The 13,453-nt window shown below is 45.4% G+C and overlaps 2 gene segments (V, D, J or C); both read right to left on the minus strand.

Moving 5' to 3' along the window:
• Window positions 1-220: 220 nt before the first annotated feature.
• Window positions 221-803, minus strand: LOC120638993. The segment is given in 2 exon segments: window positions 221-561; window positions 755-803. Coding segments are annotated over 2 exon segments (390 nt in total).
• Window positions 804-3,971: 3,168 nt separating this feature from the next.
• Window positions 3,972-4,677, minus strand: LOC120638994. The segment is given in 2 exon segments: window positions 3,972-4,363; window positions 4,582-4,677. Coding segments are annotated over 2 exon segments (441 nt in total).
• Between the last annotated feature and the right edge of the window lie 8,776 nt (window positions 4,678-13,453).

Below are 13,453 nucleotides of genomic sequence, written 5' to 3' on the forward strand. Positions count from 1 at the left end.
GAATGTGGGATCTATTGAATAACGAGTCTGAGCCAGGATAACTCCCTGAGAGTGATAGTTGTGTGCTGGAAGGAAGCTATGTCAGGTTGGAAGCTGCCCCTCACCCGGTTCTCTGAGCTCCTGGGGGCACAGACCAGCCCCTCCCTGATGACCCCAAGGCAGCCCAGCATCTGCTCCCACACATTGACTCTGGGTAGGAAACAGCTGCAGCCCCAGAAGTCTAATAGCCCAGGGAGGTTTTTGTAGCAGGCTGGAGCACTGTGCAAGGGTAGCTGTTATGCTGCTGACAGTAATAATCTCCGCCATCATCGGTTTCTACCCTGCTGATGGTGAAAATGATGTTGGTTCCTGATCCACTGCTGCTGAACCGGTCTGGGACCCCAGAAGGACGGTTGTTTCCATAATTGATGAGGAGCTTGGGAGCTTGTCCTGGTTTCTGCCGGTACCAGGCCATATCATTGCTAACACTGGAACTGGCTTTGCAGTTGATTTTGACTTGGTCTCCTGGAGTGGCTGTTAGGAAATCTGGAGATTGAGTGAGTACAATATCCCCATTGGATTCTAGAGAACAGATAAAATAGTGCAAAAAAATATTAGTGACCAACAAGTTTCAATTGAATGATATATCATTTATACTCAGTAAAGGCCAAAGTTACTGAACTTTTCTCTAAAATATATTATTCGTTCAATTAATACCCATAACAAACTGGAAAAAGATCTCTTTAAGCTCATTACTGCCAATGTCATGTCTTACCTTGGGCCCAGAGCAGCAAAAGGCAGAGGAGCTGAGCCCTGGAGACCATTTTGCTGCCACTTGGTCAAGAGCTGCAGTCCCAGAGCTCAGAGCCTAGAGTGTGGCCTTGGGGGAATGGGTAGATGGTTATATTGGGCTGAACATCTGGGCCAGGTCTCTGGGGAGCAATAGGGAAATGAGGGGATGAGCTAACATTTCCCTTCTGGGGGCCTCAGGCCCTGGGTGGGGGATAAAGGGCCTCAGCTCTACAGACCCCAGTCTGCTCCTGCCCCAGACACCACAAGGGTCTGAGTATTTGCTGTTGGTGTAGGAGGAGACATGAGGATCCAGGCTGTGTTGTCGTGGCCAAGATGTCCTATCCTGCAATTCCTACCCTGTCAGCTCTGGTTTATATCGCTCCCAGATCACACTGCCATCTCTGTATGGCCACAGTCTGCTTGTCCCCTTGCTTCTGCACTGAGCTCAGGTTCCTCCCTGGAAACAGGAACAGATTGCCCTTGGGGCCCAGCCACAAAAGATCAGACTGATGTCCAGACACTTGGCAGCTGACCAGAGCCAGTGCCGCCCAGGGGAGGGTATCCGCAACTATGCAACCATAGCCAACGCAGAATTCTGCAGCTGCAACTGTAAACAGCTTCTGCTGTGGGAGATCTCAGTGAGAGCTCAGTGACCTGGGTTCTAATCTTGGTTTCACCATTTGTCTGCTTTGTGACCTTGGACAAGTCACTTCACTTCTCTGTGCCTAAGTTCTTTTATCTGTAAAATGGGATTAAGACTAGGAGCCCCATGTGGGACAGCAACTGGTTCCTCCCTGATTAGCTTGTATCTACCCCAGTACTAAGTACAGTGCCTCTAGACTGTAAGCTTGTTATGGGCAGGGAATGTGTTTGTTATATTGTTTTATTGTACTCTCCCCAGTACTTAGTACAGTGCTCTGCACGCACTAAGTGTTTAATAAATGTGATTCCCTGACTGATTGGCTATCTGGCACATAGTAAGCTATCAACAAATACCATTTTTAAAATGTGTCTACCTATTCTATTATATTGTATTCTCCCAAGTGTTTAGTACAGTGCTTTTTCACTCAGTAAGTGCTCAGTAAAAACTACTGATTGAATGATTGCCAGGTCTCTGGGGAGGGAGAGGGAAATGAGGGGAAGGCTGATATTTCCCTTCTTGTCCAGGGGGTGGGGATTAAAGGCCCTTGGCTCCACAGACCCCAGTCAACTCCTTCCTGGACACTATGTTGGTTTAAGTATTTGCTGTTATTCACTGGGCAACATAGGGATCTAGACTGAGTCTGGAACATAAGAGACATAATAAATCCATTATATCTGTATATCCATTAGGACCCAGGGGAATCCAAAGAAGGAGATTCCCTTGAGTGAGAGTGCTTATGTGGATAACATCCAGAAGGGGAAAAGAGAAGTTTCCTTGAGCCATGTCTGTTCTCAGACTACTGTGGGACCACTCAGACATTCCAATTCCAGCTATCCCTGTCTGATGAGTCCTGACAGCAGAACGGTTGTGAGTTGTGCTGGGTCAAGGGGTCCCTTCCCTCTCACCCCAAGCCCTCTTAGAATCCTCAGACCTGAGGACACCAGAGTTGGTTCATTGCAGAAACATTACACCCAGCAGAGCCACTGACCAGAGAAGGGATGAATGACTTCCAGACTCAGCCCTGAGGTCTCTGGGAGCCTTTTTTAAGTTCACACTTTGTGAGAAGGGAAGTCTCTTTTTGGGCAGGTGTCGCATGGAACCAGAGAGCTACTGAATATTTCCAAACACATCTTCTGTAAAGGGATGGGGTTGTTTATTGTGTTGGGACACAAGCAAGGTGGAGAAAGGAAGCAATGATCTGAACATAATAAGGAAAGAATTAAAGAAAGTTCTGAATGGGAAAAGAAAGTGTCCTATAGGTGAACAATGTGGATGGGCATTGCCTACTTATAAACCTCAAAGCGGTCTGCAATTACAGGTTTGTAAATAAGTACTGTGGGGCTGAGAGTGGAGTGAATATCAAGAGCTTAAAGGATACAGCTACAGTGCAGAAGGGAGAGAGAGTAAGGGAAAAGAAGACTTTATTAGTAAGTCATATGGGAGGAGGGGTGATTTTAATAGGACTTTGAATGTGGGGAGAATGATAGTCTGTTGGATATGAAGAGAGAGGGAGTTCCAGACCAGAAGATATTGGAGAGGGATCCATGGCAAGATAGATGAGGACCAGAATGGCTACGGCATCTGCCTGAAGATGGAACATAGACCCCAGTCTATGAAACAATCAATTTTATTTATTGACACATCAGTCCCCTACCAACACCTTATCCAATTCAGACAGACCTATTCCTGAGGAGCTACAGTGGCAGTTTTATTCTGGACAGTCTGGTTTCCAGATGATCTGTGCCCTTTCCAGCACCAGTTGGGAATCAGGTGCTTTTATATGTGTTTTTCTAGTTTGAGCATAGAGTAGTTTGAGCATAGAGTTTTCCCCTGTCAAGACACCTGCTGCCTAGTTGTGTGGTTTAAGGGATCACGGGAGGCAACCTGGACCCAGGAGGGGAATGTAATATCTCTGGAGCAGGTAGAGTGGCCAGGGTTGCCCCCAGAGCAACACCCATCAAAATTCAGAGTCTCCACAAAATGGCACCTGTGTCATTACCTGACACTACATGTCGAGTGTTACATGTGCAGTGTCATGCAACTGTCCTTGTGCAGATTTCACAAGATCCCTCAGTGGCCTCATCCTCCTTCTCCGTGCTTATCCTTCTTCATGACTACAGCTTGTCTGGCCTGATTATGTGCTGCAGCAGTTGCTTCTGCTACTGCTCGCTACAGGAGTGGGGGTTGCAGATTTGGGTGGGTTCTCTTACAAGGTGGTGGCAGTGGTCAGCGACAGTTATGTTTCATGTCGGCTCTGCTGTGTGACCTTGGGCAAATCGCTTCACTACTCTTTGCCTCAGTTACCTCATCTATGAAATGGGGATTGAGATCGTGAGCTCCACACTGTACAAAGACTGTGTTCAACTTGATTTACTTGCATCCACCCCAGAACTTAGTTCCGTGCCTGGCACATAGTAAGCGCTTAACAAATACTATCATCATCATCATCATCTTGGAACTTAAAACATGTTACGACAGGTGAGTTTTCTATTTTGGTGATAGTCAGGGCTGTCAGTGGTCCCCCTAGTGCCTGGAAAGAGGAAACATCTACTTTCACTTAAAACACAGCAGCTGCATTGTCTGAGCAAGAAGCTGCTGCACCACTGGAAATCAAGTGACCCTGAGAGGTTTTTGTATGGGGCTGGAACACTGTGGGAGGGGTACTACCATGGTACTGACAGTAATAATCTGCAGCATCATCGGCTTCCACTCTGTTGATGGTGAAAGTGAAGTCAGTCCCAGACCCGCTGCCGCTGAACCGGTCAGGGACCCCAGAGGGACGGTTGGAAACCTTGTAGATAAGGAGCTTTGGAGTTTGTCCGGGTTTCTGTTGGTACCAGGCAACATAGGAAGTACTAGTACTAATTTTGCAGTTGATGGTGACGCTGCCTCCTGGAGACTCCGTCAAGAATTCTGGAGACTGAGTCACCACCGTGGCCCCTTTGGATTCTAGAGAGGAAATGAAAATAAAGGGTCTGAAACAATCCATCACAGAAAAGCAGCAACCCCATATGTGGGATCCTTTCATTCAAACTGTTCTGATCCACTCTCATTAAGACTATACACAATGCATTAAACTCTGTATACAATGACATTTTGACAAAAAGTTTTCCATTTTTCAGAAGAGACAATCATTGCAAACCCATCTGCTCTCTGCCATGTCTTACCATGGGCCCAGAGCAGCAGGAGACAGAGGAGCTGAGCCCTGGAGACCATGTTGCAGTCGCTCGGTCTAGAGCTGCAGGCCCAGATCTCAGAGCCCAGAGTGTGGCCGTTGGGAACAGTGGGACGGTTATATAGGGCTGAGCGTCTGGGCCGGATCTCTGGGGACTGATAGGGAAATGAGGGGACAGGCTGATATTTCCATTCTTAGGGCTTCAGCCCAGGGGGCGGGGATAAAGGGATCTCGGCTCCATAGACCCCATTCAGCTTCTGCCTCAGACACTATGTTGGTTTGAGTTTTTGCTGTTAGTGATGGGTGCCATGTAGGGATCTAGACTGAAGCATACACAAAAAACATAGACAATTAATTACATTTATTTACCCATCAGGGCCTTGAGGAATCAAGGAGAAGAGATTCCCTTGATCTAAGAGCACCTATGTGGATAACATCCAGAAGGGGAAGAGAGAGGTTTTCTTGAGTGGTGTCTGTTCTTTCACTCCTGTGGAACTGATCAGACATTCCGATTCCAGTTGTCTCTATCTGATGGGACCTCAGATGATGATGATGATGGTATTTGTTATGCACTTACTGTGTGCCGAGCACTGTTCTAAGCGCTGGGATAAATACAAGGTAATCAGGTTGTCCCATACGTGGCGCTCACAGTCTTAATCTCCATTTTACAGATGACGTAACTGAGGCACAGAGAAGTTAAGTGATTGCCCAAAGTCACACAGCTGACTAGTGAGGGAGTTGGGATTAGAACCCATGACCTTTGACTCCCAAGTCTGTGCTCTTTCCACTAAGCCATGCTGTTTCTCTGAGTGGAAGTGTTGAGAGTTGAGAGTTGTGCTGGGTCAAGAGGCCCCTTCCCCCTCATCCAATGCTGTTTTGGAGTCCCCATACCTGGAGACTTTGGGGATGGTTTACTGTGGAAACATTAAACCCATCGGAGCCCCTGACCGGATAAGGGATGAATGACTCCTGACCTGCTCTGGGGTCCCTGGGAGCTTTTCCCCTCATTCACACTTTCTGAGAGAGGGGAAGTCTCTTTTTGTGCAGGTGTCAAATGAAACCAGAGAGCTACTGAATATTTCCAAACACAATTTCTGTCAAGGGCTGAGGTTGTTTATTGTGTTGGATCATGAGCAAGGTGGACTGAGGAAGCAATGATCTGAACATAATAAGGAAAGAATTAAAGAAAGCTCTGAATGGGAAAAGAGTGTCCTATAGGTGAACAATAATAATAATAATGATAATTTTGATATTTGTTAAGCACTATGTGCCAAGCACTGTACTAAGCGCTGGGTAGAAAATGTGGATGGGCGTCTGGCTCTGGGCAAACCCTTTTGAGGTTTACACAGTAGGGCAGGGACTGTCTCTATCTGTTACCGATTTGTACATTCCAAGCGCTTAGTACAGTGCTCTGCACATAGTAAGCGCTCAATAAATACTATTGAATACTATACCAGTCTTGGCCACCAGGGGGTGATGCACATCGCCCCCTGCTGGAGCCAATGTGAAGGTCGAAGAGCCTGGGGATTTGAGAAAGAGAGCTTTGTAGATCTGCCCTTCTTCTCAACTCTAAAATGCCCCAAACTGAATTCTTAACCGAACCCCTCCTCTCCAACCATATGCCAAACTCTGCAACCTCCCTAGTCTGTGCAACATCCCCTGCTGGAGTCAATGTCAAGGTTAAGGAGCATGGGATTTGTAAGAGGGAAGTTGGAGACCAGGCCTCCTCCCCAACTCTAAAATGCCCCAAACTGAGCTCTGAGTCCAAGCCATCCTCAAACTCTGCAACCTCCCTTCCCACCCTGCCCTTCCCTATCCACCTGCCTGATGGGGTTTGGAGCTGGTTTAAGGTTCATTAGAGATGAAGGGAAACTTTACTGACCCAAACCCATCCGGTCCTGAGGACTCTTTGAACAGGGGCAGCAGTGTGTTCTAATGGTTAGAGCACAGTCCTGGGAGTCAGCTCTGCAACTTGTCTGCTGTGCGGCCTTGGGCAAGTCACTTAATTTCCTTTTGCTTCAATTACCTTGCTCTAAAATCCATTTGTTTGTTTTTCAGGCTGTCCATGATATTTGCAAAAGTCTTCTCCAGCACCACATTTCAAAAGAATCGATGTTCTTTCTATCCTGTTTTTTCACTGTCCAGCTTTTGGATCCATACACAGTCACTGGAAATACCATAGAACTGACTATTTGTATTTTTGTGGTAATTTCATCTGCACATTTCACAACTTTTTCCAGGCTCTTCATAGCAAGTCTTCCTAACATTAATCTTCAACATATTTCCTGACTATTTCCTTTATTACTTACATATATATCCATAATTTAATTATCTGTCTCTCCTAGACTATAAGTTCCTTGTGGGCAGGGAACTCATCTACCACCTCTGTTGTATTGTACACTCCCAAGTGCTTAGTACAGTGCTCTAAATATAGTGCTTTGCTTTATGGTAATTAAGTGCTTGCTCTGTGCCAGGTACAATACTATGTTTTGTGTGGCTCACATTTTATAATTTATTATTTTACCACTGTCATAACTTGCCACTGAATTTCCCAAGAAGTTCAAGAAGTTCCACAGTTTGGAGTCAAGCCTCCATCCACAACAGCAGAGCAGCTGAGAGGAGGCCTTTCAGCCCACTCATTCATTCATTCAATAGTATTTATTGAGCACTTACTATGTGCAGAGCACTGTACTAAGCGCTTGGAATGTACAAATCCGTATCTCTGCCTGCTCTGTCTGTTTCCTAATGTAGAAAGCCCACCCCAGTGAGTCTTCGTGAGTGAAAGGACTACTGAGCTTGGAGACTTTTCTTCCTTGTTGTTACATTTTGTGTCAAAAGAAATCAGTATCAAAGAAATTTACTGAACCTCTACTGAATGTGCAGCACTATATTTGGTGCTTGGGAAAACTCAGCAAGCAAAGCATCTCCTAACTCAGAGTGGATGGATCGATGGGTGGATAGATGCATGGATAAGATTGGGGGTTTCCTGTGCTCGACCACACTAACAGGATCCACAGTAGACTAACCCTGTAGTAGCTAAACTGGGGTTCACAAGCCAAAGGCTACTCTTCACTTGCTGTGCAGCTCACAGTTAATAATTTATTATTTCACAATTGCCATAGCTTCCATATGCCTTTGAACTTTGGTGAAAACTACTCAAAACAGAGTATTTTTACTCAATTGCTTAAGACTTATAAATATGCTTCTTGTATTCTGGGTTAATGGGTCAGGCTCAAGGAGGGTAGGAAATTCCCCTCTGTTCCCGGTTCTCCTCCGATTTCAGGAACGGCATCATTGGTTAATTGAAAAGGACTACAACATTTTTTAAAGCAGTCTGTGATTTTACAACATCGAGTTGTTGGAGATTTTTATCAAATGTGGGCTAGGTATCCTTGCCTGAGCCCATAGTTGCCCAGAGTTCCTCCCACAGTGGAGAGAAGAATCAGCTTCAAAGGAGATGGGGATGAAAGCCTGAGACCATGAATCTCAGCCAGTCACACCTAGAGACAGGGTGTCACCCTAATTTAAGCCCTCCTAAAGCTCTGATATTCTGAGCTATTCTGATAGCTCATCAGAATAAGTTGCCAATCATTTATCTGATGACACCACCTAGATCTAAACCAATCACACCGAAGGGTAGGGAAAAGGAGGAGGGGCTGGCGAGAGAGACTTTATGAGCCATGGAAAAGATGGTGATCCTTTATTGGTATGAAGCCCTCTGATTTGGGAAAGAGACTCTGTCTCCAGAACCACTAGGGTTTTTTTGTGAAGGTTGTGATTAAGAAGAGGAATCAGATGGGGGTTATGTAGATTAGGAAAAAAACCTCCAGAACCATTGGAAGAGAAAGCATTTGATGCTGAGATTGCTTGTAAAGGACTGCTTTCCAAATACACAGCTAATATTGATCATTTCTGTGCTGAAAACAAGGGATTTTTGTAGGTTCTATTGATAAATTTTGCTCGTTAAACCACATCATGAAGTGATCAATTTTAAACTGAAACAAATTAAAAACCACATATGCCACTCACCTCAAGTCCAACCTGCCAGGTTGCGGGGGACCTGATGTCTGTGAACTGGGTGGAAAGCCGAGAGGTATTTTAAGCGCTCGGTGCCCTGTGACAAACTCACGCATGAGTGGATATGCAAGCAGGATGCATCATATCTGCTCTTGGATTGCTCTTGGATGATCAGAACTAGCTAGAGACAGTGAGAAAAGGGCAGTACAGGATCCTGACTATTGTTTCTTCCATTGTTTCCTGATGGTCTCTAGTGTAGATTTGCATGGAGGAAAGAATGGAAACAGGCAAGTGTGAAAGAAGCAGCATGTGGTAGTGAATACAGCATAGGCCTGGGAGTCAGAAGGTCATGGCTTCTAATTCTGTCTCTGCCACTTCTTTCCTGTGTGACTTTGGGCAAGTCACTTCACTTCTCTGTACCTCATTTACCTCATCTGAAAAATGGGGATTGAGACTGTGAGTTCCAAGTGGAACAGGGACTGTGTCCAACCTGATTTGCTTGTTTCCACCCCAGCACTTAGTACAGTGTCTGGCACATAGCAAGCATTTAACAAATACCACATTTATTATTATTATTATTAATAACCCCGAGATAGAGGAAATAAAGTACGAAGGGCTGAGACAAATGCCAAGAAATTCTCCTGGACAAAAAGGAAGCAGGGTCAGTGGGAGGTCTCAGCTGGAAATCAAGGGATAGGGAATCCAGGAGGACTAAGCTGGATGACGGACTATGTGGCTCAGCTATCTCAACAGAACAGGCCACGGAAAGGTGGTAGAAGGCATTGATAGCACTTAGTACAGTGCTCTGCACATAGCGCTCAATAAATATCACTGATTGAAATAGCCTCAGTAATTAGTAATGAATGTGGGCTTTGTTAACCACCTATTATGTGATAAACACTGGAGTAGATACAGAACAATCAGATCAGGCATAGTCCCTGTCCCACATGGGGCTCACAGTCTGAGGAAGGAAGAACAGCTATTGAATCTCTATTTTTACAGATGAGATGACTGAGGTACAAGAAGTTAAGCAACTTGGCCAAGGTCAAACAGCAGGCAAGTGGTGGAGCTGTGATTAGGTTCCAGCTCTGTTGTCTCCCAATTCTCTGCTCTTTCCCTGAGGCTATACTACACTTGGTAGCAAGAAATGGTGAAATGTGAACCAATTCAACATATTTTATTAACCTGATCCATGAGATCCTAGGAAAATTGGCTGGTGAAATGGAGCTGTGCAGTTAGCCAATCTGAATTATCCAGAAAGAAATGTGGATTTTTTGGTCATTAGTGATCACATTAACTTGTTTCCCAAACCTGTATTCCCTGTTTTACTCCCTAACTTTAATCCACCCTTAAGGCAGTATGGACCAGCAAAATTAGTCAGAGGTTCCTACCTTGGGGATAATGCCAACAGGCACTGATAGACTGAGGACAAAGCCACAGTTTGAGCAGCAACTAGTGAGGCCATTAACAGATCACCCTAGCACCAGACAAGGAGACACATGTGACGTCAAACAAGTAATATCAAGCATACAGTATAGCATTATGAGATTATTGTGAATATTGGACTCTGAACCACAAAAAGACTCAAACTCTGGTCCTCTAGCTGCAGTGTCCTACTGTTCCCATTTTATTTTTCACTGTCCTTGTGTTTTATGCTGTTTCCTATTATTTATTCCCTCGATGTCTGCTCCCATTATTTTTAGATTGAGAACATCCTTGGGGATCAGACACTATCTAATCTGCCCCATGTATTTTTCCCAACCTTCAGCACCCAGGAAGTGCTTAATATATGCCATGGCTATAAGCCCCAGAATGTTACGAAATCTGAACTGAGCCTTTACCGAGCATGCTGCAGCCCGGATGTGGACATCCAAGAATTTACAGTGAGCATGTGCAACTGAGGGTAAAGTTGAAGCCAGGCTGACTCATTGAGTCCAGACCGACTTCAGTAAGTGAGGTAAGCTATGACCTTAGGGAGTTGTGAGACAAGGCACAGTCACACAAGATCTTCCAAAGATGGCAGCCACCTGGCCCTACTTAAAGATGGTGGCTATATGTCTTCTCCCAAAGACTACTGACCATCCCCAAGATGCCAGACAGAAGCAATTTATTAAAGAGCTGTGAGTTGGGGTCTCTGAGCAGAATTACCTTGACCTCCTGTCAAGGGGTTACCTCAGTGACAAGGGCAGTAAAGACACGATGGTGTACAAACAATTTTCTGGAAAACACTGCTGATGTGTTGATTGATTGATATCATTATGTTGTATTGCATACACATGCAACGTGACATGAAGGCATCTTGCCAAGAGGCATGGGATTTTGGCATTGCCTCATGGCAGCCAAATGTCTGAAACCTATTCTGTTGTATATTTGAAACAATTCCAATTCCAGGACATTTGTCAGCCTTCAGAGTCAGCCTACAGGACCTTGGGACATATAGTTGGCTTGACTTTAGTTCGGTCATTAATCTTAGATTATTTTGCAGGTACATAGAGAATGAGAGAAAGAAAGAGAAGAAACATGTCTTTGAGTTTTCTTGTAGGAGTTTGCTTGAGGCAAGTACCTTGGATTGACTCCCAGAAATCTCTCTCAGCAGGGATTGCAGGGAAATGGGCCAAAACCTAAGCCTAAATCCCCACTTCATCCGGAACCATTGTTTTGTACTGAAGTTCCACTGCCATCTAGTAGGAGAGAGAGTTCCTGGAACACTAGAAAACAAACCAGATTCCTCTGAATCTCTGTTGCTGGAGTGGCGAGGGGCACAATGGCTAAGGAATCAATCAACTTTGAGTGTTTACCACGCATAGAACACTGCAGAAAGGGTTTGAAAGAGTACAATACAATTCTCCCCCTCTAAACTATAAGTTCAATGTAGGCAGGGAAGGTGTTTACCAACTCTGTTGTATGCACTCTCCCAAGCATTTAGTCCAGTGCTCTGCACTTAATACTGATGATGATGATGATGAATACAACAGCCATGCTCTTTCTTCATCCATTTGTGATTCCCTTGTGGTGTGCAGGATGCAGCAAAGCTTGGAATTAGCCCCAGGGGTGGGGAATGATCTATTCAACCATGGGAGCCTCTGGGTCTCTGCACCTTTGGTCCCACCCCTTCATGAAGAGCTTTATGGGCAGAGAGCCCAGATGAATATACTGGACCAATCATCATCATAAGTGATATTTATCGAGTGCTTACTGTGTTCAGAGCACTGTCCTAAGTGTTTGGGCACTGAGGGATCACAAAGCAAGTGACTTAAAGATGACCAAGTCACCAAACACTTGACCCATTTAGAGGGAACAACTGAAAGAAACAGCCCCACTCCCACTAGCATCTCCAGTGGTTTGGTAGGGTATGGAGGGATAATAATAATAATAACAATTACAGTGTTAGGCACTTACTTTGTGCCAGGCACTGTTCTAAGCCCTGGGTTAGATACAAGGTAAATGGGTTGGACATAGTTCCTTCCCACATAGGGCTCACAGTCTTAATCCTCATTTTACAGATGAGGGAACTGAGGCACAAAAAAATGAAGTGACTTGCCCAAGGTCACACAGCAGCCGTGTGGCAGAGCCAGGATAGAACCCATGACCTGATTCCCAGCCCCATGCTCTATCCACTAGGCCATGCTGCTTCCTTTCAAGAAATATATTTCCTCCCGCTTATGAACCGGGGGACCTTATGTGTGTGAGGCAAATGTGATAACCACTACTCTATGGGCCAGAATCCCTCCACTGGCTTCTGGTCTCTGGATCCCAGGCTTGTCTCCTTAAGTGGACTCCAAGTCACCTCCACTCAGTCTTGTTTCCAGGAACCCTAGCTTGAAGCTTGGAGACCCTGGGGAGTAATCCCCAGGAGGAAACTTTGTCCTCATCTCTCCTTGTGGTGATCTGGGCATCGGAGGTCGGTTTCTGCTTCCTCTCAATCAATCCAAGGTATTTATTGAGCGCTTTCTATGTATTGAGCACTCTCAGCTGCCAGTCCTCATCAGAGATACAGGGACCTTTTTATAATATTTGTTAGGCACTCACGGTGTCAAGCACTCTAAGTGCTGGGAGAGATACAAGTTAATCAGTTTGGACACAGTCACTGTCCCACATGGGCCTCGCAATCCAAGTAGGCAGATCTCACTAAGTTCTAGGGATCTCACTTTGCCAAAGGAAATTCTTTCAAATGCCATTTCTGAGCTGCCCACAGCCTCCCCAGGTAAATAACTATTTGTCATAATGTTATTTTCCTGAAGTGAAAACTGCTTGACTGACTTCAGCAAATTCATTCTGGAAACTTCCAGTGAGATACAAACAATGACCGCAGCAGGATTCCCTTATCTTAGAGAGATCTGGGGAAGACTGAGAAATATAAGTGGAGAAGAAGAGGGAAAATGGCGTTGAAACAAAAAGGAGTGGGGAGATTAGAGGAGTAAAGAGAGAGTGAGTGTGGGAAGATGGGAAAGGAGGAGGTGGGGAGGATATAGAGTTGCGAGAGTAGAAGAGGCAAGGAAGATCCCCAGAACCTCACGGCCTTTGCTTGGGGAAATAAGAAATAAAATAGTAGGCACACTGACACTGAGAAAGGATTCTCATCTCCCCCCAAAAAGGAACCTTCCTGCCAGCTGCCATGAACAGGTGTTTTAGCACGGGTGTGTATCACTGTGGGCGGCCAACCGTAATCATGCATACAGTAATAGTTTGCAATATCATCAGCCTCCACACGGCTGATGGTGAATATGTAATCACTCCCGGATCCAGAGCCGCTGAATCGAGCCGGTGCCCCGGGAGACAGGGTAGAAGCTGCGTGGACAAGAGACTTAATGGGGAGACCAGGTTTCTCTTGGTACCAGCTCACTTCC

The sequence above is a fragment of the Ornithorhynchus anatinus genome, chromosome 18, assembly GCF_004115215.2.
Source record: "Ornithorhynchus anatinus isolate Pmale09 chromosome 18, mOrnAna1.pri.v4, whole genome shotgun sequence".
Classification (NCBI taxonomy): Eukaryota; Metazoa; Chordata; class Mammalia; order Monotremata; family Ornithorhynchidae; genus Ornithorhynchus; species Ornithorhynchus anatinus.